General features: G+C 32.2%; 1 protein-coding gene across 1 annotated transcript in view; it reads left to right on the forward strand.

Annotated features, from left to right (window-relative positions):
• The window catches only part of LOC145303937 (uncharacterized), a 54,587-nt gene that overhangs the window by 15,200 nt on the left and 13,891 nt on the right, over window positions 1-25,496 (forward strand). The window contains exons 2-5 of the mRNA XM_080145602.1: window positions 3,901-3,973; window positions 4,471-4,562; window positions 10,074-10,218; window positions 19,565-19,704. Of these exons, the coding sequence (XP_080001728.1) occupies window positions 3,901-3,973; window positions 4,471-4,562; window positions 10,074-10,218; window positions 19,565-19,704 (450 nt within the window). The remainder of the gene's footprint in view (window positions 1-3,900; window positions 3,974-4,470; window positions 4,563-10,073; window positions 10,219-19,564; window positions 19,705-25,496) is intronic.

Raw genomic sequence — 25,496 nt, forward strand, 5'->3', positions numbered from 1 at the left:
CTAATATTAGATAAATGCAGACAGCAAAATACTGTGTATTAAAAAAGATGGAATAAAAAGTTTTTTTCTTCAGTTATTCATCCCATGGTTTGTTGGCCCCGTGAGGCCGAAGAACCTGGTCAAAAGAAAAAAGGGATTAATTCTATTTAATTTTTCGTAAAACTTTCACTTTTATGCTATGTGATACATACCATTTTGGAATTGGATTCGAAGCCATAAACGAAATATTCACAACGTCTACGATGCAATTTGAATGAGTTTGAAACTGCGAAAATATTGTACAGAATTGTCCTTGTTATTATCAACATGAAGAGGATGAATAAAATGTGTCTTCACCATTTGTCAGATTTGTCATTTCTGAATTTAATTATATTCAATGCTATAAAGTATTAGGTTGTGCGTTCGTGTGTATCTTTTCTACTTTTTATTAATTTTCTGTCATTTTATTTAAACTTAGACATCATTAATAATCTTATTATATTATCTAAGTTGTGTTATTCAAACCAATGGATTAAATTTTAAAAGTTTAACGTGTTAGGGTTATCATTTTGATATAAACACAAACATTTACAATTGTTACAAATAATAAGCTTCCATTAAAAGGAGACCCATAATCAGGCAGGCAGACACTATTTAGAAGTTGGATAATTACTTTTGAAAGAATAATAATTTATAATATCGTTAGTGTTACTGTCCATCTTTAAATTTAAATACATCCATGCCTTTAGGAAATGGTATAATACTTTCTAGCATGACTTTGAAACTGGTTTAAATCCACAGGATTATATCCGGTTCTCTGTCTGAAAAAAAAACATATATAGTACATATTACAGACAATTTTACTCGAATAATAAAATAGATATCATAGTATTAATATATTATCCCAGGCTACAAAAATGATATTAATCTGGTAGTTTTTACTTTTAATATCCACGGTCTAAAATACGATGGTATAAATAACTAATATAGTCTTTTTATTATTCAAATAGTTAAAACAAGGAAATTTAAATTATAAGTAAGGCAGCCAACATTTTTGTAAAATATGAAGTCTTAACAAAAATGCAATCCACTAATTCTAAAGTTGATTTACGTTTCTTAAGATCTCTGGAATAGCCCCCAAACCTTTTGCAATGCATATTTATAATGTCTGCAAATTGATGGTTATAACTCAACAAAAAAATATTGTTTAATTTGACAATACCTACTTAGAGTTGATAATCAACTATTTTTTTATCTTGTTATTGCTTTGCTACTACGGCCATAACTAAATCGATACATTATTACTTGGATGTTGTAACATTTTGTTCTACTCAAATAAAATGGTTCTTCCAGATGGTTAATATAACGATACCCCACATCTACCCCATTACCTTCCCTTCTACTGGAGGAAAGTACTGGCAAATAAAAGAGGACTTTATTAGACATCTACATATATCTTATAAATTCTGAATATTAAAACTTAGCTATGTTTGATTTAGCCAAAGAATACCCACATCTCTTTAGCGCATTTATCTTCATTTCCTTTTTCTTATTTTGCTCAAAGATTTAAGGGAGATTAAGTGAAAAGTATTTTGAGAAATTTTTTTTGTATAACCCATTTTCTTCTCATTTTCCCCCGAACACTAAATTAATAATATTGGGGGCGGGGGGGGGGGGGGCTGTAGTTAGAATTATCACCCAATGTCTTACCCCTGAATTCGTGCACTTTCCCCAATTAAATTTTACCTTAAAAATTTTTTTAAAAGCTTTTTTTCAGACTTTTTTCGTATCCCTTTAAACTCAGAGCAGCTGGAAATTTGTTAATCTTGGTTCAATAACATTTTTTGCTAAGGTCCAAACAGAACTATCCCCCTCTCCCCCCCTTCACTTATTTTAAGTGAGAACTTTTCCTAAAGGGTTTACCAAATAAAAGTATTATCACGTATTTTTCAACAAGGGCAATAATGTCCATAAGTAACGAAGCAGCAACTCTAAGCAGGAATATCTTTTTGAATGTAATGATTAAACGACAATAAGTAACGTTAATTTGATAATTTCTAAAATAAATAATTCATTTTCTCGTATTCATTTGAATCCGGTGGATAGGAACCGGTTCTCATGAATACGAAAAAACTATGTCTAGCATCGTATTATATCCAGTTTTCTACGAATATAGAAATGTACAATCATAAGATTAAAACTAGTTTTTTTAGCCGGTGCCTTCGGCACCACGGGGCTAAAAAAACTAGTTTTAATCTTATAATTGTACATTATATATCCGCGGAAAGCCGTTTATAATACGCTACGAGAAATAACTATTTTTGCATTGTTTTTGTGTTCGTTTGTATGACGTCGTAATAAACTGTTGAAAGAGTAGCTGCGCTACAAAAGGAGGGTTTTAGACGGTCCACTAGCGTGATGGCGGGAAATTATTGTGTTAATCTTCGTAGACAGAAGAATTCCAAACAATATAATTTATACCTTTCTCAACATAAACATATGAATCAGTATTACGTTTTGTAGTAAAATAATGCTTTTTGGTACTACTAGCGGTTACGCCCCCATAAAGGCCTTTAGGTACACTTAAGGTGACCAAAAACATTGACCCTCCCACATTTTCAATTAAAATTTATAAAGAAAAAGTAAAAATATTTTGGGGGAGGGGGGAGGGGTCATTTTTTAATGGGAGTGTGGAGATATCATCCCCTAAAATAGTCGAAATCCCTCCCTTGACTTGTAAGAAGCTTCACTGAAAAGGAGAACCATATAGGTTCAGCGATGACTGACATTGTACCGACCTGTTAAAAATTAGCTAGGTAAAATTCCTACACTGTTAATTGGAAAACTGTGGCGACTTTTTAAAATACGATGGGTATTTATGGTTTTATGTGGGGGGGGGGGGGGGGTAAATACCCCCTACTAGACATTTCATGGGGGGCTCGTGTCAATTGTTTTAAAGGGATTTAATTTATGGGTTAAAGGGAGAAAAATGGCTATATTTCTTAAAAGTAAGGTTCAAGGTTTTTTTAGTGTTAGCAAAGTTTTCAAAGTTTTTTTTTCAAAAAATTTAAATTGATTAATACAAAGATAAAGTTCTAACTGCAAATACTTACGTAATAGAATTATTTAGTCATGGTTATTACTTACAATGACGCTCATATTTTATCAATAAATTTTTTTTCTCGAGTGCTTAGAATAGAGTATTTTTTTCTAAATAAAAATAGCTAATTGTAAAGCTTTACTACATTGTTAATTTGTCCCTATAATAAGAAAAGATAATTATGAGGGGTTAATTTTTTCTCTGGCAATCTATTTGGAGGTACCATCCTATTAAATAGTTTTTTTTTAATCCCAGGATCGCACAGACAGACAAACACACACACAATAAAACAAACATCCCGTTACTTTTATTGAAGAATATATCATAAATTTTGAATAAACATATTTTTTTATTAGTATTTTATTGATTTTGTGACACATGATTAGCTGTCTAATTCTAGAATTCAATTTATGTAAAATAATTATATGTGTTGCCAATTATAACTGAAGAGTATAAACTCTTTATAACCTCAGGCCTTTTGCCATTACTATTAAAAACACCCAGCAGTCAAAATTTCAGACAAGTTGTACATATTTTATTGCAAAAACATCAGATGAAGATTTTGATAATAAGCAACTGTCTAATTGATTTTGATTCACTCTATTCCAATTTCTCTTCTCCCCTTTTCTTTTCTGTTCTATAGTTTCTAAATCTTTGCTTCTTTTGGACGAAATACTTTTTTAACATATAAATGATATATTATACTTAATTAGTGTATTTGAGTTTTTTAGAAAAAAATTACACATTAAACTAAAAATTTTCATTATATATCATTCATAAGTTTATTTGAATTTTATTAATTTATTTAAATTTTATTTCAGCCCTCCTGTGCACAGTGTTGCCCTATGCCCTTAGTGTAGAGAATGAAGGTGATGACCCCCTTCAATGGCTCAGGTAAAAAATTCAGAACTTTATAAATTTAGATTTTTGAAAGATTTTGCTAAAATATTTTATATATTAATCAAGGAAATTTAAGGTTATTAATTTTAGGCTCTCTAGACTTTGAATCCTAATTTTTAAATATATTTTTTGGTAATCTCTTTAACCAATTGAACCTGGTTTGAAAATTGTCTGTATACCTTATTTTTTAAAACTTATATCTAGCCACTGGTGTGGGCTCTAACCCAGTGGGGCCCTACGGTTTACTATCCCTGCAGAACATAACTCTTTTCACTTAACATAACCAAACTAAAAATATTCATCAAAATATGTTTTCATAAAAAAACTGTCTTGTGGGCCAGAATCCATATGAGGGGCACCGCCACATTTTCCTTATTACAACTCTTTTCCATAACCTCTTTAAAAACCCTGCAATCTTCACTCTATCTTATACCTCTATTTGTTATATTATTTCTTTCTTATGATCCATATTCTAAGAAATCTAATTTCAGAAACTCTATTCCCGGAGAGCCAGGCGTAGATTATCCAATTTTCCCAAGTGTCGGCGATTCAGCATTCTCCTGTGATGGACTTGTTTTTGGAGGTTGGAACATTTTTTTATTTACCTTGTTTATTACCTCGTTGGGGCGGGATTCTCGTTTGATTTCAAGTGATCATCTAAAGCATCATCTGCTTGTTATGGGATGCGAAACTCTAACTGTTATCAGGCAAAGTAACATCCAACAGACAACCAACCCTTTAATTACACACGTCCTAACTTTGCATAGTAATGAGTTTCGCCTGAATATCCCTCATATCGAATGTATACACTCAATATTAGTGTCACGTGCCAGACACAGCAGCAGTAGGTACCATTTTAACTTCTCTAGTATGACGCGTTGTGGATCAGACTCGGTTTGGTTTTGGTTTAATCATAAAATTTATGAAGATAAAGGGCCAAATCTTAGCCTATGAGTGAGGGTTTCCTAAGACTTTCATAGATATAAAAGAATTTGTTAGACTTAGAAAACCTTAGATTCGAGGCTAGCCTTAGAAAGTTTATAAGATTTGGCCCAATATTTCTTTTATTGATCTATTTTCAAAACTTCAATTATATTTTTTTCTGGTAACACTACAATCTACAATACTTTTTTCTCCAATATCTATTTGATACTAAACTAGGAGGATAATTTATTGTGCAAAGTCCTAACCCTGCTTTTCCCTGTATATTAACTGTAGTTCAAACCTTAGGCTAAGATTTCAATTATTTTAAAGCCATATGATTGATGGCAGGGATATAGGGATACGACAATGGGAAGCAAATTTTATCCCTGTTCAAGTTATGCATTTTAGATTAAACAGTTTTAATTGAAAATTATGACATATTTAGTAAATATTTGAGAAGTACCAATTGATAGGTAATCTTGGAGATATGCAAAGTGTCATGTGTGACGTACGTCTAAACCAATCTCTTTATTTTTAGGAGCTTCTTTTCTGACTTCTCCTATCATCCTTCCTTTTTAGACGTATTTTTATGACGTCACACATGACACTTTCCGTATCTCCGGTAACCTTCGTATATAATGTTGTACCTAAAACAATAGTGTTTGTATGTGGGGAGGGAGGATTTATTCTCCATTTATATATCCTTTTATCCCTGGATTGATCGACAATACCCATATGAATGTTATTAATTATATGTCTGCGGTAAATATAGCTTGTTAATCATTTTGGGTGGAGTCACACTCACATTATAACGTGCACACATTTAGTAGGCCTAAACCTCTGCTAAACTATGCTCCTGCCATTATATCAACATGAGATTTGGATAATCATTAATTAAATCTATAAAATAGTTGGAACGTTTATTTGTTAGGTTGAAGCTATATATCTTAGAAATAGTTAGTGCAATTTTGAGTGATGCTTTGGGCCCTTAGTGATTATGGGCGCAGCTACTAGTCTAAGATGTAAGCTAAATATCTCAGAAACAGCTAGTCTGGTTAAATAATCTAGCTTTCCAAAGAATCTTCATGCATATTTTATGTGGGTTTTAAACTATATTCTATAGATTGGTTTAAAATAAAACTATCTAAATTTTTACCAATATTTCTCGTATACAGAAAACCTCGTTTTCATTATTGGGTTGTGCATCAATTTATCGCCTGTTGTCTTATCCCTTAAGGTCCCTTAATTATCAGAGCTTTACTTCAATTTCATGAAAAGCGCAAGAATTTGTTAACTCAATTTTTGCACTTTAAATTGGTATAATTGTTTCATCGTTTCAAACATTTTTTATACTTATGGCCACATCAAACAAGCGCATCTCCTCTCAAATTGTGTCTTTTTAATGTACTTATTAATTTTAAATTTTATGTTTTCTATTACTTTCAAAAATACTATTTTCATTAGAAGTTTATAGAATGTTAAATAATCTTTTCCAAAATATTTTTTTTTTCAATTAAAATTTGTGTTAAAGAAATTTTTTTTGTAAGATTAAGAGTTCATTACCGACAAACTAACAATCATATAAAGCTTTGCTGATAAAAATTGTTAAGCATGCCTGAATTCTATACGCAAAAAGTCATCTCTTGCACAAAAAGACGTAAGGACCTAGAGACAAAGGACCTACCCAAGTGTAAAAATACATAATTCTTTACACAGAAGGCACCCCCAAAAACATTGGCAACGTCGCATTGATTTTGGTTGGACTGGTTAAGACCCGCCACCCTCCCAATTAATATCAAAAGTTTCAGGTGGATCAAAAATTATTTTATACACAACCCTTTAATCTTAATGATTATGATTTTATGATTTTTCCCTTAAAACTTTTAAAGTAATTCAAATGCATGATATAAAAGTAGTCATTGTTGACATATTATCCACATAACGATATTGTAAAGACATTTTGACTGTTTATAATAGTTTTAATTTTATCTATATACATATATATATATTTTTTTTTTTTGGGGGGGGGGAGGTACTCATGTAAATTAAAACGGAAAAATGCTATAAACATCCCGTTATTTTCTTACACTTTTTTTACTGTAGTTCTTACTGTAATCAAAAGACGTGTATTTTTTCCTAAAATTATGCTAATAATACAATCAAATGACAAGCAGTTATTTCACAAGATATTTATATATTTTTTGCATTTTAAAGGTGAGGCAAAATGTTTTGAAATTTTAATAGACAACGGAAAAGGCAGTTATTTAACTTGTAGCGTTGGATTCTCTTTAAAAATAAATCCAGAAAACAAGTCAATGAAGTAATTTTGTACTCCATTAAAGTCTTTTTAATCTAGGCATTTTTTCATATTTTGTTGCCCTTCTCCCCCCCACCCCCGGCCCCTCCCCCCTAGAATGTATTTAGTTAGCTTGTTTGGCTGCACTACATATTTATAAAATTCAGGGATCTAAAGGGATAAGATAATGACCGATAAAATGATTTACATTCCCAATGATGATCAACAATTAAATAATTAGTAGTTGAAATGTTTGGACACTGTACTAAATGAACTAAACAATCAAAATTCAATAAAAGTCCCCAAAGTCATTGAGCCAACGTATAAGAAAGGGTTTTAAGGAAATTTGGGGACTAGTGTAATAAACAGCCCAATGTCCACTCCCTCCCCAGATACAATTATTCTAGTTGTTGAAATTATGAATGGCAGAATTTTGGAATAAAATGTTAACACTTTACTTCAGCTAACTCAATAATCGCCAGGGATCGTTGGAATTAAAACTTTATCTGGCGGTTTCCCTTAAAGTACCTAGTCTAGCACAAAAACCCAATCGTATTTTTAATTAAAAGGTCCAAATAGGTTGGGTTATATTTGGTACTTAGTAGTCCTGCAGGGTTAAGATCCCCAGCAGGGGTAATTCATTCAATTTTAGATTTAAAATTAAAAAAACATTTTTTTAGGGTGCGCACATTTTTATTACCTGTGTTTTTTCGTAAGCGGGTGGTAGGACTTCCCCAATAAACCTTCGCAGAGCTTATGAGAATCTACACTGTAAAGAAGAACCATATCGGTTCAGCTGTTAACAAGATCATTCGATAAACCAAGACAGACACGCATCCCATTACTTTTCTATAAGGATTTACAGATCCCTATATTTCAAATTATATACCATTAAACCAATTTCATGTATTTTTCTTGTTCAACTTAATTAAAATCAACAAGTTTCAACATTATGGAATTTTATTTTGGAATTAAATTGTTTTTCATTGTTGATCTTTATTAAGAGGTCAAAAATCATTATTTTCATCTAAAATTTTAGATGAATCAAGTATAGAGACAAAACACAACGAGATAAAAGATTTCGCGGTGCAGGTTAGGGCACCGCAAGTATAGACCCCTCAGAGTTAGGGCCTCCCGCTAGGGTTACGCATAGGAAAAAAATATTGAACCATTTTTTCAAATTTTTTCAAATAAGTGTTTAATAACATTTTCTGTATATGTTATTACAGCAAAGTTAATGAAAGTAATATTTAAGGTTAAGACTTTTAAATATAACTGCAATATCATAAAATTATTGTTTTTGTCTCAAATAAAAGACTTAAACAATAGATGAACAATTGGTATTTTTTTTTATAATCCCCCTCCCTTTTCTAAATAATATCTAAAGCTATCACATGACAAGTAAGAAATAATACATGAAAAATAGAACCCTTTAGGATGTCCAAGCTTTTTATTTCGCGGGTTATAAAAATATGGATTGGGGTTAATATTAATTTGGTGGGGGTAAATACCCTTAACCTTCCCCTTTTGGCTTTTGGACAATCCTGCCTTTACAATAGTGTCATTTATTGTTAAATAGTTCTTTAATTCTATTATATTTAAGGGCCGGACAATAGAGCAATGTGATTGTTTAAAAACTAAGAATCTATACTATAATGTGAATTATAAAGTGCATCATGTGTGCAGTGTTGTTATAAATGATGGTAATCTCGCACTGAATCACTTCAATTTTATGAAATAATTTCTGGGTACACATTAATGTACCTTTGTACTATAGTCAGGGAGGGAGGGGACATTGGACTGTTTATTACACTAGTCCCCAAAGTTTTATAATAATGTTTTATTCGTTTGTTTATTGAAATTTGAATGGTTGTCTAAACGTTTTAACCACCTATTTTAATCTACGGAAGGGGTAATTTTGTGTATCATTGGGGATAAACATCAATTTATCGGCCATTGTCTTATAACTTTAGATTCATGACAACAGTGGAGCCACATACAATGAAGCAAATGTCAAAAACTGCATTATTAAAAAAACGACGCACATACATTTTGGCGTGGCTACTACTGTCTTAAGCTTAAGATCTCGAAAATTTCTTGTCCCTAATAAATAAAGATTCATAATTGTATTGGTGTGGTTTTAAGTTTTTTTTTTTGCATCCCTGCCTTTCCCGAAGCAACTTTTTTTTACAATATTTGGAGTTCACTTTTGTTACATTTACAATAATCCTTGCCTAACAAAAAAGATAAAGACAAATTATTTCAATAATGAAATATTTATCATAAAGAAATCAACACAGTTTATGTAAGCATGTTATTTTTATTTGATAAGCCCAATACACGGTGTTTCGTTGTTTAATTTTAACAAATCTTTAACACTATACCCTGTATTATTCTAGGTTACTATGCTGATCCCGAGTATGATTGTCAAGCCTATCATGTTTGTCTGCAGGATCCTGTGGATTATACAACACTATAATCTGTATTATTCTAGGTTACTATGCTGATCCCGAGTATGATTTTCAAGCCTACCATGTTTGTCTACAGGATCCTGTGGATTATACAACACTCTACCCTGTAATATTCTAGGTTACTACGCTGATCCCGAGTATGATTTTCAAGCCTACCATGTTTGTCTACAGGATCCTGTGGATTATACAACACTCTACCCTGTAATATTCTAGGTTACTACGCTGATCCCGAGTATGATTTTCAAGCCTACCATGTTTGTCTGCAGGATCCTGTGGATTATACAACACTCTACCCTGTATTATTCTAGGTTACTACGCTGATCCCGAGTATGATTTTCAAGCCTACCATGTTTGTCTACAGGATCCTGTGAATTATACAACACTCTACCCTGTATTATTCTAGGTTACTATGCTGATCCCGAGTATGATTGTCAAGCCTACCATGTTTGTCTGCAGGATCCTGTGGATTATACAACACTATACCCTGTATCATTCCTATGTCCCAATGGAACCATCTTTAACCAAGAACTTTTTAACTGCGATTGGTGGTAAGTTAATTAATTATGAACTTTCAAACAAAGTACCCATTTGAGCACTTTAACCCCAACCCTTCACTTGAAATAAAATGTTAATCAGGGAGAATGGGGTTATTTTTTCGTTTGTTTGTTTATAGATTTAGTTAAGATTAGGTTATATTGAATACTGAGTAGTCCTGCAAGTTAGGAAACCCCGGGGTTTGAGCCCCTGCAATGGTTAGTCATAGGGGGAAAATTACCCAACCTTATTTCTAGAATAATGGGGTGGGCGTGTCAGAGGTCAACCAGCTACTTGTAGGTTATTACCAGTTTTTTTTCTTGAAAGGCCTTGCAGATCAGACTTTCTTACTTATGACCTGATTTTACAATTTTAATTATTTAATATTTAAATCTAATCATTACGTGTTATGACAGTGTACAGTCTTGTTGAATCAACAAACATTATTCCTCAATGTATAATGTATAATATATCATATAATTTAAATCAATTAGTTCCATATATGATAAATACTTTGTTATGAACCTTAGAAAATCTACCAAAACAATTGTAATTATCCTTAGGATTGCTTTTGAACACAAATAACCCCCCTTAACCAAATTGTATTTTTTTTCTTTAAGGTTTGGTTTGGGTGGTCAGAACATTTTTGTATTTTTTATATAGTAATTAATGGCCTATATCGTAGATATGTCATTAATTTAAAAGTGATGAAAACTGACAAAATTTTGCTGACATATTATAACATGAATTTATTGTTTTGTCATTATATTTTTCAATACATAACCAAAATAACCAAGTGGAGGGAGGGGTGGGCATAAATGATCTGCTTTCCGAGTACATGGATTCTACAAAACAATCGCTCACGAGTATAATTGTTTATTTTGGAAACAATCTAAAATAAACAGACAAATCACGTAAATTGCATGGTTTCTACTTACATACAGCAGATGTAGGATTTCAATACATTATTTTCAGTAATCCTACTGTGTTAAATCTAATTTAAATGGTCTTTGAAACCTTCTATTGTCTATGGGTTGACCCCTAATGAAGCTTATATTGACCTTTTGGTTCGATCCTCAAATTATTTTTCAAAGTTAAAAATTCTCAAATTCAGAAGAAGAAAAAAATATTTAAGGCTATGATTATTGCCTTTGTCTGTATTTTAGTATGTTAACAACTTTGGAATCGAGAATAGTTATTTATCGCATCGCATTATAAACAGCATTCAGCGGATATAAGAATGTACAATCATATGATTTAAACTATTATTGTTATCTCCGAGATGCCGAACAGAACTGTTTTTAATTTTATGATTGTACATTTTTATTTTCGTAGAAAACTTATTACAATATGATACGATACATTATTTTGTTCAGTATGGCTTATAACCGGTTCTAATCCAGCGGATATTAATCGATTTCAAAGTCATATTGGAAAAATATTACACAATGGGCACATATTACAATAAGATCCTTTGTTGAATTTTATCATTTTACAAACTTCTTAAATTGATAAATGTTTTAGTATCCGACTCTGATTATGACTGTAAAAGACCTTTGTCCTTTTCCCCACCTTGAAATTCTCTGTTAGTTTACAGTAGCTCATCAGGGATCTACAGGGATAAGACAATGGCTGATAAATTGATGTAACTCCCCAATGTTGATACGCAAAATTACCCCTTCTGTACATTAAATTTAGTGGTTGAAACGTTTAAACACTCAACCTAGTGTCTTGACTTAACCAATCAGAATTCAATAAAAGTCAACAAATTTGTTAAGCCATCGAATAAGAAAACGTCATTATTAAACTTTGGGGAATATTTTAATAAACAGCCCAATGTCCCTACCTCCCTGATAGCTCATAGTTAAAATAATTAGATTTTACAAGAAAAATATTGTTGTATGCATATTTAACGGAGAAATGATAAAATAACAAATATTTGAAAAAAGGACAGCAAACTATAATACGACTGAAATAGAAAAAGAACCGATGTTCAAGTGTTTTTCTATAATTTTATTATCTGCGGAAAACAGTCTACAGTACGCTATAATAAAAAAATATTGTGTCTTTAACGAAAACAAACACAACATCGTTTTCTGTAAATTAGAATTATCAACGGTTAATAACTAATTGATAAAGGCCTAATTTTATCATATTACTAGTGGATGGCCCCTAACATCTAGCGGCTCTGTATTCTATGTCAGAAATTAGCCTAAAACCACCCAAAGACTGTAATCTAAGAATTGAAAGGCCTAAAATCATCCAGGGACTTAATTTACACATAGGCTTTACTGTTCAATTTTTGGATCATAAAACTAAAACCCATCTTTTACCACTTTATAGCGACAAAACGTAGACACTGCATACTTTTTTGCTTTTGGGAGGGAGGGCATTTTTCTTTTTTGTAAGGTCGGGGTATCCCATCCCAAGCTAATATATATTCAGCGGTTACCGAGATCATAAGCTTCAAACAGACAGCAAGACACATAGATATATATGTACATATATAGAAAAAAAAGGCCTTTTTTAAGAGAGAGTACAATTGCACCTAAATTAATCTTCAACTTTTCATTTAAGAATTGGAAGCATTATTTATGACAATATATAATGGTTTTTATCAAATATGGTACTTAACAAGAGTGGTTGATAAAGATATAAAAATACTTCACGTTAACTTTTTTCTTCTTGTGCCACATCCCTTGCCCCTGCATATATTATTTTATAATGTGGTGAAATACCGTTTTAACCCCCCCCCCACATCCTCCCCTCAAAAAGCTCATCTTTGAATCTTTTATGAGATAACAAGTAAAGGAATAGGTAAAAAGTTTTTAAGAAGAACAAATCTATATATCAAAAAAAGCTAAAAAATAAAGGTTTTTGTATTTTTTTTTCTTATTGAAGAAAAAAGGTAGAATTTATGTTAGAAAAATTTTGCCTTTTACTATTTTTGCTGGTATTAAAGCTTTTCATAAATTTTTAAGAAAATGTCTTTAATTTGTAGGTATAGATTTCTTTTAATATTGCTTGATTTTAAGAGGCCATAAGTTGACATAAATTTCAGTAAAATTAGCCATGCATTTTTTAGAAGGTTTGAAAAGCATTCATACCGAAAAAAAGCTTAAAACCATAACTATACTATAATTTAGCTAGATTAAGCTTTATCCGTACAGACAAGCGGACGGACAGCCCTTCTCCTTCTAACAAGGACATGCCTATTCGTTTATGCGTGGTGAGAAGATACCCAGCTAATGAATCTAATTAACCTTTCTTTCTACCCAGATTCTTACAATTATTCTCTGTTTACCCAGGTATATAGGTATAGAATAATTAACCTTTCTTTCTACCAAGATTCTTATAATTATTCTCTGTTTACCCAGGTATATAGGTATAGAATAATTAACCTTTCTTTCTACCAAGATTCTTATAATTATTCTCTGTTTACCCAGGTATATAGGTATAGGATAATTAACCTTTCTTTCTACCCAGATTCTTACAATTATTCTCTGTTTACCCAGGTATATAGGTATAGGATAATTTATCATAAAATCTTAACTCCCGTAGATATGTTATCCTTGTGTAAAAGTAACAGGATGTCTAGTGTGTGTGTCTGTCTGTCTGTACCGAAGGGTCTGACAAGGCCAAAATTTTGTTAAAATTGTGTCAAAAATGATCAATGTGACGTAATAAAATAAGGGATATGAGAGGAGAAGTGGGAAAGAAAACCATCAAAAAAGATATGGATAATCCCATATTTTTATTACGTCACATGGATTATTTTTGACACAATTTTAACACAATAAATAAAATCACCCTGCGCTATTTAAGAACATGATTATCCTTGTTAAATACTGAAGAATCCACCCAATTATAATGACGCGCCTTAATCACTTTTCATGATCATTAAGATCTCTAGAAAGCATTAATTTCTAGGATTACATGGATAGCCAATTGAGAATAAATTAGTTTTCCTATCAAAACAAAAATACGCAAATAACCTTTTTATTATTTAATTTTAAGTGCCATTTTTAATCACAAATACAATATCCAATTCAATACTTGTTAGACTTGTGCCTTGCTATTATATTAACATGCCAATAATATTTAAGCCACTACCACTTTTATTAAATGACATTAAGTTTTTCTTAATATACAATATCTTTTATAAAATTTTGTGCAGCAAAATGTTGATTTGGGGAAAGATAATTTACTTCAAAGTGCCTAGTCGAGCAAATAAACCCATCCCCCTATTTTCTGGTGTTATTTGCTAGCTAAGGCTAGGTTAAGTAATATACAGTTGCTCTGTAGTATTTAGACCCTTCAAAGGGGTTGAGCACAAAGAAGAAATTATATATTCCACTGCCACATTTTTAATTTATTTTTAAAATTAAGGGATGGGGGAGTTGTATGTGTCAGCTGGGAACCAATTTATCTTTCATTTGACTATCCATGCATGCCTGGAAGATTTCTGTATGTTAAACTTTTAAGGCGATAACTTTTGTGGGTTTTGTTCTCAAATCATTATAACATTATTATATTATTAACTTTCAAGCAAATAGCAGGACAGACTTAGATGTAACAGGAATAAAAAAATTGTTGTGTTTATCCATTTTTTAAACTAAAGAATTATTTAGATGGTTTTTATTAAAAATTATTAAGAAAATAAGATCTGAATTAAGCTTGACAATTATCTTTTACTTGCTAAAAGATTGGGAGAAAAGCAGTTTTTCTTCTGGGTCTTTATCACTTCAAATAAAACCAGGATCGTGCACAGCAATTAACTAGTAAGGATGAGAGGGAGGAAGAAATAATAAGGCAGGCTTACCTATTTTCAATGTTAAGGAAGGTTTTGACACCCCTCTACACCCCCTACCGCACGCCACTCAATAAAACCAACAATTTTAAAAAGCTTTGCTACGTCTGGGCCTAACCAACCTTATTTTTTAAACAAAAAGTGATAAAATGTAAAACAGTGTCTTAACTGTGCGATAATTTTAGACATCCGTTGCCTTTCTGTTTTTATAAAACAGAAAAAAAGAAAATACAGCTTAACCCTTTACAGTCGGGCCCCTTGCCGCACCTTAATCGGTCGGGGGGGGGGGGGGCGTTCAACGCCCCCCCATATTATCTCAGTTCCTATTAGAGCTAGAGGGCTAAATTTTTTTGTGCAAGTCCCCTGTTTGATAATGAATTTCCGACCTTTTATAAGTCTAAGTCAATTTTCGCTTCCTTCACCCTTTTATTTAACAACCTTTGTTTTTAGGTCTTTTTTTATTTAAAAATTTCAAACGGCTGTAATTTTCTTATTTTTGAAGCTAGAAGAAAAATTTTTTTCCAGAAAATGTTTATTTTTATGTAAATTTTACATTAGAAATATCAAATATAAATTTCAGCGGCCGCAGCTGTACTTGGCAGCTGCCAGCCACCGCAGTCGGCGGTCGGCGGGAAAACGGCGGCGGATCTTCATGAAATTTTAATACGTTATGTAGACATGTAAGAAAAGCATAAGTTTAAAATTTGAAGTCTCTAAGTCAAAAATTGCGGCCACAGGAGCCTTTTAAAGATTTCTGGAGACCTGGAGGATCAGGACCTGCAGGATCATACCTGGAACCTGAAATTGACTTGAACAACTGTATTTCATATAAGGATGTACTACTAGATGATTTTTTAGTATTTTGGTATGATAAAATGCTTTGTTTTAGTCAAAAAAAATATTTTTGCTCTTTACCTGGATGACCCTGCCAGGTTTGCTGGCATCCTGTGCCCGCCAGGATGGAGATATTAAAAAAATTCCAACTCTCACATATGTGTCATACCCATACTTAAAAAGTCAAGCAGTTTGGGCTCTTTATCTTTCACACACAGAAAATGAGATAGAAAAAACCGGATGGGGGGGCGTTCAACGCCCCCCCCCCCCCGACCGTTAAGGGTTAAAAAGAATAGAGAATGTTTAATAGTTATTTATCGCATCGTAGACAGCTTTCCCTGAAATTAAAATAAAAAGTATAATATTAAAACCAGTTTTGTTTGCAGTATTAATTTCATGACTTTTATTTTAGTTTTCGTGAAAACTAAGAACTGGTTCTAATCCTGCGGATATTAATCTGTTTCGAAGTTATACTGGGTATATTATTTAATACCCTTAAATTGTTACCTTCTAAAAGAAAAGTGATTCTTAATATTCATATCAAAAAGAAAATGCGTATAAAAAAGTTTTTATGTTAAAGATTTTTTTTGAAAACACTAAACATTAAGATTGGCCAATTTTAAGATTTAAAGCATTAATTCAACATTACTTTTTATTCCCGCAAAATTAGATAAAGGAAATAAACTTTTCTCGTATTCATTCGAATCCGGTGGATAGGAACCGGTTCTCATCCATACGAAAAAACTATGTCTAGCATCGTATTATATCCAGTTTTCTACGAATATAGAAATGTACAATCACAAGATTAAAACTAGTTTTTTTAGCCGGTGCCTTCGGCACCACGGGGCTAAAAAAACTAGTTTTAATCTTATAATTGTACATTCTATATCCGCGGAAAGCCGTTTAAAATACGATACGAGAAATAACTATTCCAGTATGGCTCTGAATAAGATTAATATCCGCTGGATTAGAAGCAGTATTGATTTTAATTGGACAGAAATCAATCATGATTGATATGACTTTATATTTTCTTATCCACTGACAACTGTCTATAATACCATACTAAAAATATATGTTAATTTTAAAAATTAATTTTAAAATGAACTTATGTTTTAGTAATTAATGCATTATTTCTGTTAGATTTTTGGATATTTCTTTTTAATCGACTATAAAGCAATAACGCAATTGTGATTATGACGTTTTTTTATTTGGGCATAATTGTTTTTTACAGCATCCAAACCTAATAAATGAAAAATATTCCTGTGAAAAAAATGTATAATTTTATATTTAATGGTTACACCTATACCACAACATTTTCAAGGATTGGGATAAGAATTCTAACATTGATATTATTTTTAAGTATTGGGATATAATTCCTTAAAGTAATAGAATAAAGGGGCATTATCTGTATGTTACTCTGCCCACAGGGCGAGGATCCTGTCCAGATTTTGTATTGGGTCTTTTAAATCAGTTATTCGCGTCGGGAACACAGCCTTGTGTCTACAAATAAACTAAAAGTAATAAGCTAGCAGACGAAAAGGATCCCTGCCATTTAGGCAGGCAGTTGTCTAGATTATACATTTATATTATTTATACATTTATTTATAACATCATAAAAAGAGAAAAAATATATTGCATTGTATTTTAGACAGTTTTAAGTGGATAAGAAAATTATTAGGATTTATTTCTGTTTTGTTGGGCCTAAGAAGAAGTTTTTTTTCTATATTATCTATTCCTCTCCAGTATTAGTTTGTGTTGATAGATAATATACATACATACACTCAGTAATTGTAGGGTAGAATGGGGCAATGTTATACCCATAACTTTATATCCTAATATTAACATATATCCACAAGAATTGATAGTACAGCAATAGGACAATGGAATATAAAGTCATACTTGAAAAATCGTGTACCCAGGAAGGAAGAACATTAGACTGTAAATTACACCTGTACCCAAAGTTTTATAGTAACGTTTGATTAAAAACTTTGGGTACCTTTAATGACTTTTTTTATTGGTTGATTTCAATTTAGTAGTGTCTTAACTTTTCAACCATTGATTTTAATCTATAGAAGGGATACTTTTGTTCTTCATTGTTTGGGATGCATGTTAATTTATCGTTCATTAAGATCGCTGGTTTTACCCTGCCCCAATCTACCCCATAATAGATGATCGAGACAATTTTGTAAAACCATTATATTTGATAATATAACGGTGAGGCTCGAGCCTATACCAAAGTTATAGAAAAGTAGTCTAACGTAAGAAGGGAGAGTTTATTATAAGTTCAACGAGTAATGTTTGAGAATTTAGTTTATAACATATAGGGGCTTGTAGGGGAAATATTAAATAAACCTTAAACCACCGTAAGACGTAAATCTTATAATGAAATAGCCTAAAACCATTCCAGTCCTAGCTTCCTAAAGTGGAGAACTCAATCGCTTCAATGGCCATTGAAATATAAAGCTTCAGACAAAAAAAAACTTATTAATTTATAATAAAGAATTATGCCAATGTAAGTATTTAGTTATTTAGAAATCAGACTGGCTATTTATGTATCTCTATCATGTCTCAGAACTATAGGCAAAATAACTAAGAAATGCGCGCAATATCCAATGGAATACTTTGATAAACACTGTGACATCACCTATATATCTCTAGGGTCATAAGAGTAGGTAATAAACCTATATAATAATATACAAGGGGAAATATTCACACACAAAAAAACTTAAAAAACAACCAATGATAAAGTTTGAAAGAAAACAGCGTTTAGTATCCAATAATAATGACGTCATACATTACAAATGACCAATGATAGGCCAGTATACAATTTACTATTGGTCAATTACAATGTATACTGGCCTATCATTGGTCATTTGTAACGTATGGCGTCATTTTTATTAGACGCTATAGCTGTTTCGTTTTAAAGTATTATTCTGAACGAACACTGCTCTGCTTCTTAATAAGTTATATTATAGCTAAAAATTTGCTTGTTTTAATATAAATTTTGTGAGTCGCACCCCCTGTCAAAAATTATAGAATATGAGCGCCATTAACCTACATATAAACAATATATACATGTGCTTTCATTTTATACAGGGGTACAGGGAAGGCAAAATGAAAGATTATTTTCCCCCCCAAGTTAAAAAGTAAGCAACTGAAAACACTGTTATATAACCCACAATATACTTTATAAAATTATCAAGTGTATAATAATCCTCTTGAATACTTATCTACAAATGATTGTAATTTTGGACTTGAAAAATTTTGTGGTTAATCAGCTTTTCTTTTAATTGGATTTCGGCATTGATATTAGGGGGAACGTTGTTGTGTAGATTATTTTATCAGTCATTATCCGCCCCCTTCTTGGAAATCATTTGTATATATCTGTACAGTTAGATATATGCGCATGTTGTAATTCCTAGATGCCTAACTAACAATGTACATGATTCATTTTTGTCAGATTTCTAATGTATTTTAATTTCTATATACTGTTGGTAGATCTATCTATCTATTAATATACAAATCAATTTTTCCATCAATATCTATATTTATCTAGCAATATACCTAGTAATCTATCTTTACATTTATATATCAATCTATCCTATCTATCTCTCTATCTTTCAATATCTCTATCAATCTATCGATCTATCTCGTTATTTATCTAACAATCTATCTCTATATTTATCAATCTCTCTATCAATCTATCAATTGTTTAGGTATAACGTAGACTGTGCGGCTGCAGCTGGTCTGTACGGTCTCGCCGAGGGTGCCTTTGGTGTGTCGGACGCCGCTGGCGGCTCTGGAGATGCTGGTAGCTGCCCAGCCGCTAACCCTCTGTCTCCTGATCAATGCGCAGGTTAGTTATTATAGCAGCTGGAATATATGATATGAATAACAAGTAAAGAATACAAAGGTGGATTCTTAAAAAAAATTAGGATCGCTAAATCGGCAAGGGTCGCCAGATCACAAAATTTTATTTTGTACAATTTTATCTATGAATTTAAAGAAAAGTGTTTAAAATCATGAAAGGGTTATAACCCAGGTTATAACCATCAGATTTTATCAAATTTTTGTAGATTTTTTTATTTGGAGGATTTATTTATAAGAACATTGACCTAGCGACCCTCGCCGATTAAGCGATTCTAAATTTTGTAAAGAATCCAACTCAGGAATATAACAATGGAAGGTGGATACATCTCCCTAGGTGTCTACTCCACCCCCTATTACACCTCCATAATATAGCCAAAGGGGGGGGGGGGGGGGGTCAAGGTAAAAAAGTCACACTCCCTTAACTTTAAAGGAAGTGTTAATGTTTTTCCTATTCTAGATGTTGTTTGACTTTTGAGTGGGTGGATGGACACCTAGGGCGTATATCCAACCCCTGGCTATAAAAATGTATCCCCCTTGTTCTCTGTGATACACCTCCCTCGAATTTTGTTCGAGGGGAGTGTGAAAATTTTCGAGTGCGCTTCGCGCTGATTATTCCACTGTTTGTATGTCTAGTAAATTAAATTAACTTCTTTTCATATTATATTTTGATCATAATTCTTTCACATAAATGTCTATTTTCTACAAAAGATTCAGTAATATTGGACGAAATCGTACATATATGATCTTAAAAATGTTGATTACGCTTATTTTAAATTGCAAATCTCTTCAGGAATATAGAGTTAGGAAAATATAACTTGAATTGTGAGTAAATATTGTCTACAGTAAAAGGCTGGTATCTTTAGGGATAAGATAGACGTTAAATTGATAAACTTTCCAAATAATCATATATAATTCCATCTTTAGATTAAAATTAATGGCTTAAACGTTCGGACACTACCATTTTGAAACTAAATAATCACAATTTTTGAAAAGTACCCAATGTTTTAATCAAGTATTGTTATAAAACGTTGGGTACCTGTGTAATTGTCAGTGTTGTATCCTCTCATCCGTGCGAATATCCTAGTTTTTGCGAATATCAAGTCAAAATTTGCGGTGCGTCTGTATCCTCTCTACTAGGGGTTAAGTACCACGATTTGCGAATTTTAGGATGTGTGTGTGTGTTTGGGTGTGTATGTGTTAGTGTGTATGTTTGTGTGTGTGTTTGGGTATGTATGTGTTAGTGTGTATGTGTGTGGCGTGTTTATGTGTGTGGGTGTGTGTGTGTGTGTGGTGTGTTTGGGTGTGTGTGTGTGTGTGCGCATTTGAAAGAAGAAAGGTTTATATAGTCATTGAATCTTTACTGCTTTCACGTCTAAACTTCATAAAACAAGGATGACAACATCCATTTGTGTAGAGCTCAAAAAATGACAAACGTATAATGACAATGACAATAAAGAGTATATTTTCAAATTATTATACAGACTTAAACTTATCGTACATTGTACCTAATTTATTCAGAAATCATCAGGAAAAATTTAATGTCGATGGGACAATTCTAACATATCTAAATTAAGAATCTGTATATTTTCAAAAGAAGTCCAAAAGAAGTCCAAAATTGAGCCTAAAAATTCCAATTCCACTTGAATGTTTTATGTAATGTGTTTCATATGATTATTTGATCGGTGCTTTTTCAATTAAGGCAAAATTAAGCAGGAAAATAATACGACAATTTGGTTCTTAAGTACCTTTAACAACCTATAAAAATCAAATATTTTAATGATTTAAAACTAAATCTAGCATAACAAAAAAGTCGAACCATTTAAGAGATCCTTAACGACAGAAAGATTAATTTAAAAAGGCTTCAATTGATATATATTGAGCTATTTTAAAACTCGAGATTTACTGTTTAACGCGAATGTTAACATGAACAGTTTTGTAGATTGTATGTTTGATTATTTTATAAACACATTATTTAACAACAAAATTTATTTTATATTTGTGTGCAGCAACTTAGTGGATTTTTATAGAAATTTGTTTTGCACCGCTATTTTCTGACATGATTTGTTTTATGTATGTTTTTGTGTTTGAATAATTCAAAAGATCGCAGAGATTTTAGTTTTGGGGAAAACTTTTCTTTGTAAGGTTACTTAGCGTTCTTTGAAACAGATTAAACCTATCCGACATTGGAGAAAAAAATTCTGAAATACCGAGCCTAATCGGTCAAAAGGATATTTAAATATTTTTGGAACAAACAGAAAGGTTCGTTTTATCTAAGGATATGTAAGTACACTAAAAAACAGTACAAATCTTCCAAAATAATGTTTCTAATCCCATTATTGCAATCGGGTAATTGTTAAATAGTCAACAACATAATGGGGCTACGTTTACACTGTTTTCCTCGCAAATAATCGCTTTAAAATCAAGGACGTACAAGATTTCTTTTTTTTTGAGGGGGGGGGGGGGAAGTGGATTAATTCTAATATTTTGTTGGAGGGGGAGGGGATAATCACCCATTTTCTATCCCTTAGTCAAGTACTTCCTTGATATCAACAACACTTTACAGCCATAATATAATTAGAATGTTGTTAATTTAATAAAATTTCTACTTTTCTCAGGGGTGAAGGGGACATTGGACAATAGTACCATTATAAACTTAATTTTTATTTGTTGGCTTAAAAACTTTGGGTACTTTTATTGAATTTTTAAACTAATTGTGTCCAGATTCGATATCACTTACTTTTATTTAGATGTCAAATTTTCAACTTATGATTTTTGTATAAGAATTTGTGATTCCAGAAAAAAATTGCATTTTTGTATCCCTACCTAAAAATGTAAAACATGCGATAAAGAAGTAAAATTATCTTTATACCGTTTTGTTATGCTTCGCATTAAAATCAATTATCTCTCTGCAGAGGTAGAGGACAATTGATGACAAATTTACACATAACTCGAATTTTTATGGTTGAAATTCTGACTTTTGGGTGAAAGGGGGGGGGGGTTATAATATTGAATTTTGATTGGGTTGTTCAAAATAGCAGTGTCCAAACGTTTCACCAATAGTTTTAATTTTTTATACAAGGATTGGGTTTTCCATCATTATTGGGGGTGTACTGTAAGAACTTTGTCTTATCAAAACATTTAAAACATATGTAAATAATCGTCATTAGATCTACAATGTCCAGTAAGAGAAACACAGATGAAATATTTATTATGACATGTACACTCTGCAAGGCCCATAACTTTGGTTTGGATTCATTTCTTTAATTATTGTCAATTTTTAGCATTTATACAACTTGTGCTCTAACAAATTTTTAACAGGGAATATCAAATAGTACTAAAAAAGATTTGAATGCCTAAGATATTAATATTTGAACCATTAGTTTTTATTAGCAATTTGATATAAAATGTGGATAACTTTTTTTTATAGGGTGCCTCTGTACATTATTTGCAAAAATTCATCGTTCACTATGGTTGACCATATTCTCATGGGCCATGCTGTACATATCTTGCACATATTCTTCGTTGACTAGGCGTTTTGCATCGTTAAAATGCATTTCTCAGATAATAAACATGTCAATGTCATAATTCAACAAGGTGGCGCCTGTACTATACTAATGGCGTTCCTACTATGTCAGTGGCGCCTGAACTATACAAGTGGTGCCTCTACTATGTAAGTGGCGCCTTTACTTTGTTAATGGCGCCTTTACTTTGTTAGCGGCGCCTTTACTATTCTTGTGGCGCCTCTACTATGTCAGTGGCGCCTCTACTATGTTATTGGCGCGTCTTTTATGTCAGTTGCGTCACTTCTATTTAAGAAGCACCTCTAATATGTCATATGAGTCATTACTATGTCAGTGGCACCTCTTCTATTTGAGTTGAGCTACTTCTATGTCAGTGGTGCCTTTATTGAGTCAGTGGCGCCCCTACTAGCTAGGTCAGTGGTGCCTCTACTATGTCATTAGCGCCTTTACTATATCATTGGCACTTCTCCCATGTTAGTGGCGCCTCTAATATGTTAGTAGCGTCTTTACTATGTCAGTGGCGCCTTTACTAAGCTAGTGTCGTCTCTAGTATGTCAGTGGCGCCTTTAGTATGCTAGTGGCGTCTCTACTATGTCAGTGGCGCCTTTACTTTGTTAATAGTGCCTTTACTATGTCAGTGGAGCCTTTACTATGCTAGTGGCGTCTCTATTATGTCAGTGGCGCCTTTACTTTGTTAATAGTGCCTTTACTATGTCAGTGGCGCCTTTACTTTGTTAATAGTGCCTTTACTATGTCAGTGGCGCTTTTACTATGCTAGTGGCGTCTCTACTATGTCAGTGGCGCCCCTTTTATGTCAGTAGCGTACCTCTATTATTGCTCAATAATAATTGTTTTTGCTATGTTCAACATGATTTCTTTTATTATCCTATCTTCGCGTAGTTAGGAAGGCGAGGCTTTCCCACAACAAATATATCATAATATGTATAAACCTAATAAAGACAGGGAAAGGGAATGAACGATAAACTAACAGGGAGTAAGGGAGGGGACAATGGGCAATTAATTCAATTTAAGAGTTATCGCTGAAAGACTATGAAATCCAGAACAATCCGGAAGATATGAAGGAAATTTTAAAGGGAGAGGCAGAAAACTATAAAATAAGAAAAGAGTTCCAAGAAAAAAGCATTCATTAATAACTATAAAAATCTCCCTGGAACCCATTCAACTCATCGCTCCATAACCCAAAATTTAATTGGGTTCTTAGAATGGTTATTAAACAAATATCACAATAAAGTTTTTATCTATGAAATGATATTTTCTGGAGATAAAAAAATTGTTAAAACCAGCCACATCATAACAAATTAAGTTTATTGATACTTGTCTGCTAGATATTCAAAACTAACACACGAGTTGTGGCATTTGTTGCGCTAGTACCCAAAGTCAGTCAGAAACTGCTAAATTCTTGTACATTCCCTTTAAGCCAGTACCCAAAGTCTGAGACTCGAAAAAATTGAATATTCGATCCATTGTCCCCTCCCTTACTCCCTGATAAATTAATCATCCTCCCAATTTTGTTGTATAAACTTGTCTTTGTAGATGTCAAAGTATTGGGAGTAAGAAAAAGTTTTAGATTGGGTTAACTATAGAATCCTATGGAATCTTTATGTGAACTACAGAGGTTTTTTATTCTTTTTGACACAGAAATATAAACTCCTGTAGAGCTATATAGGATAAAAATGTTATATGCCAACTAAGAACTCATAAAAAGCTTCCTAAAAATCTTTTAGGGCTAATCGTTTTAGATATCTTAAGAAATAGATAAACAGATAGACAAACATCCAAATCTTTTATAAGAGGATAAATACGTAATTACATTTATATAATTTATGAGGAAATGCACATTCTAAAGAGCGTAGCTACTCTATTTATCATGTTGTACGTACGTCCGTTACTGCGACAAAGGAAAGAACTTTAATTGGTGTGACTTGCTTAGGATTTAATGGACTGTCTTTCCAAAATTGCACATTCTGAGAGTTATTGACAATGCCTATCAAAATCTAAGCTTTCAATTGATTATTAAAATTCCAATTTAATATTTATATATTGTATTTTTCGGGTATAGTCCCTTTCGTATTTTTCACAGTAGCTTTTCTCGTATTTCTAGCCCATGCGGTGGGCTCTAACCCTGCGGGGCCAATTTGCTAACCCTGTGGGGCAATCACCTAACCCAATATAACCTAACCTAAAAATACGACGAATCGCCCCTTAAGGGGCGTTGACACGAAAGGGAGTATTCTCT

Source organism: Acartia tonsa, chromosome 13 (genome assembly GCF_053477335.1).
Source record: "Acartia tonsa isolate MP-2025a chromosome 13, ASM5347733v1, whole genome shotgun sequence".
Classification (NCBI taxonomy): Eukaryota; Metazoa; Arthropoda; class Copepoda; order Calanoida; family Acartiidae; genus Acartia; species Acartia tonsa.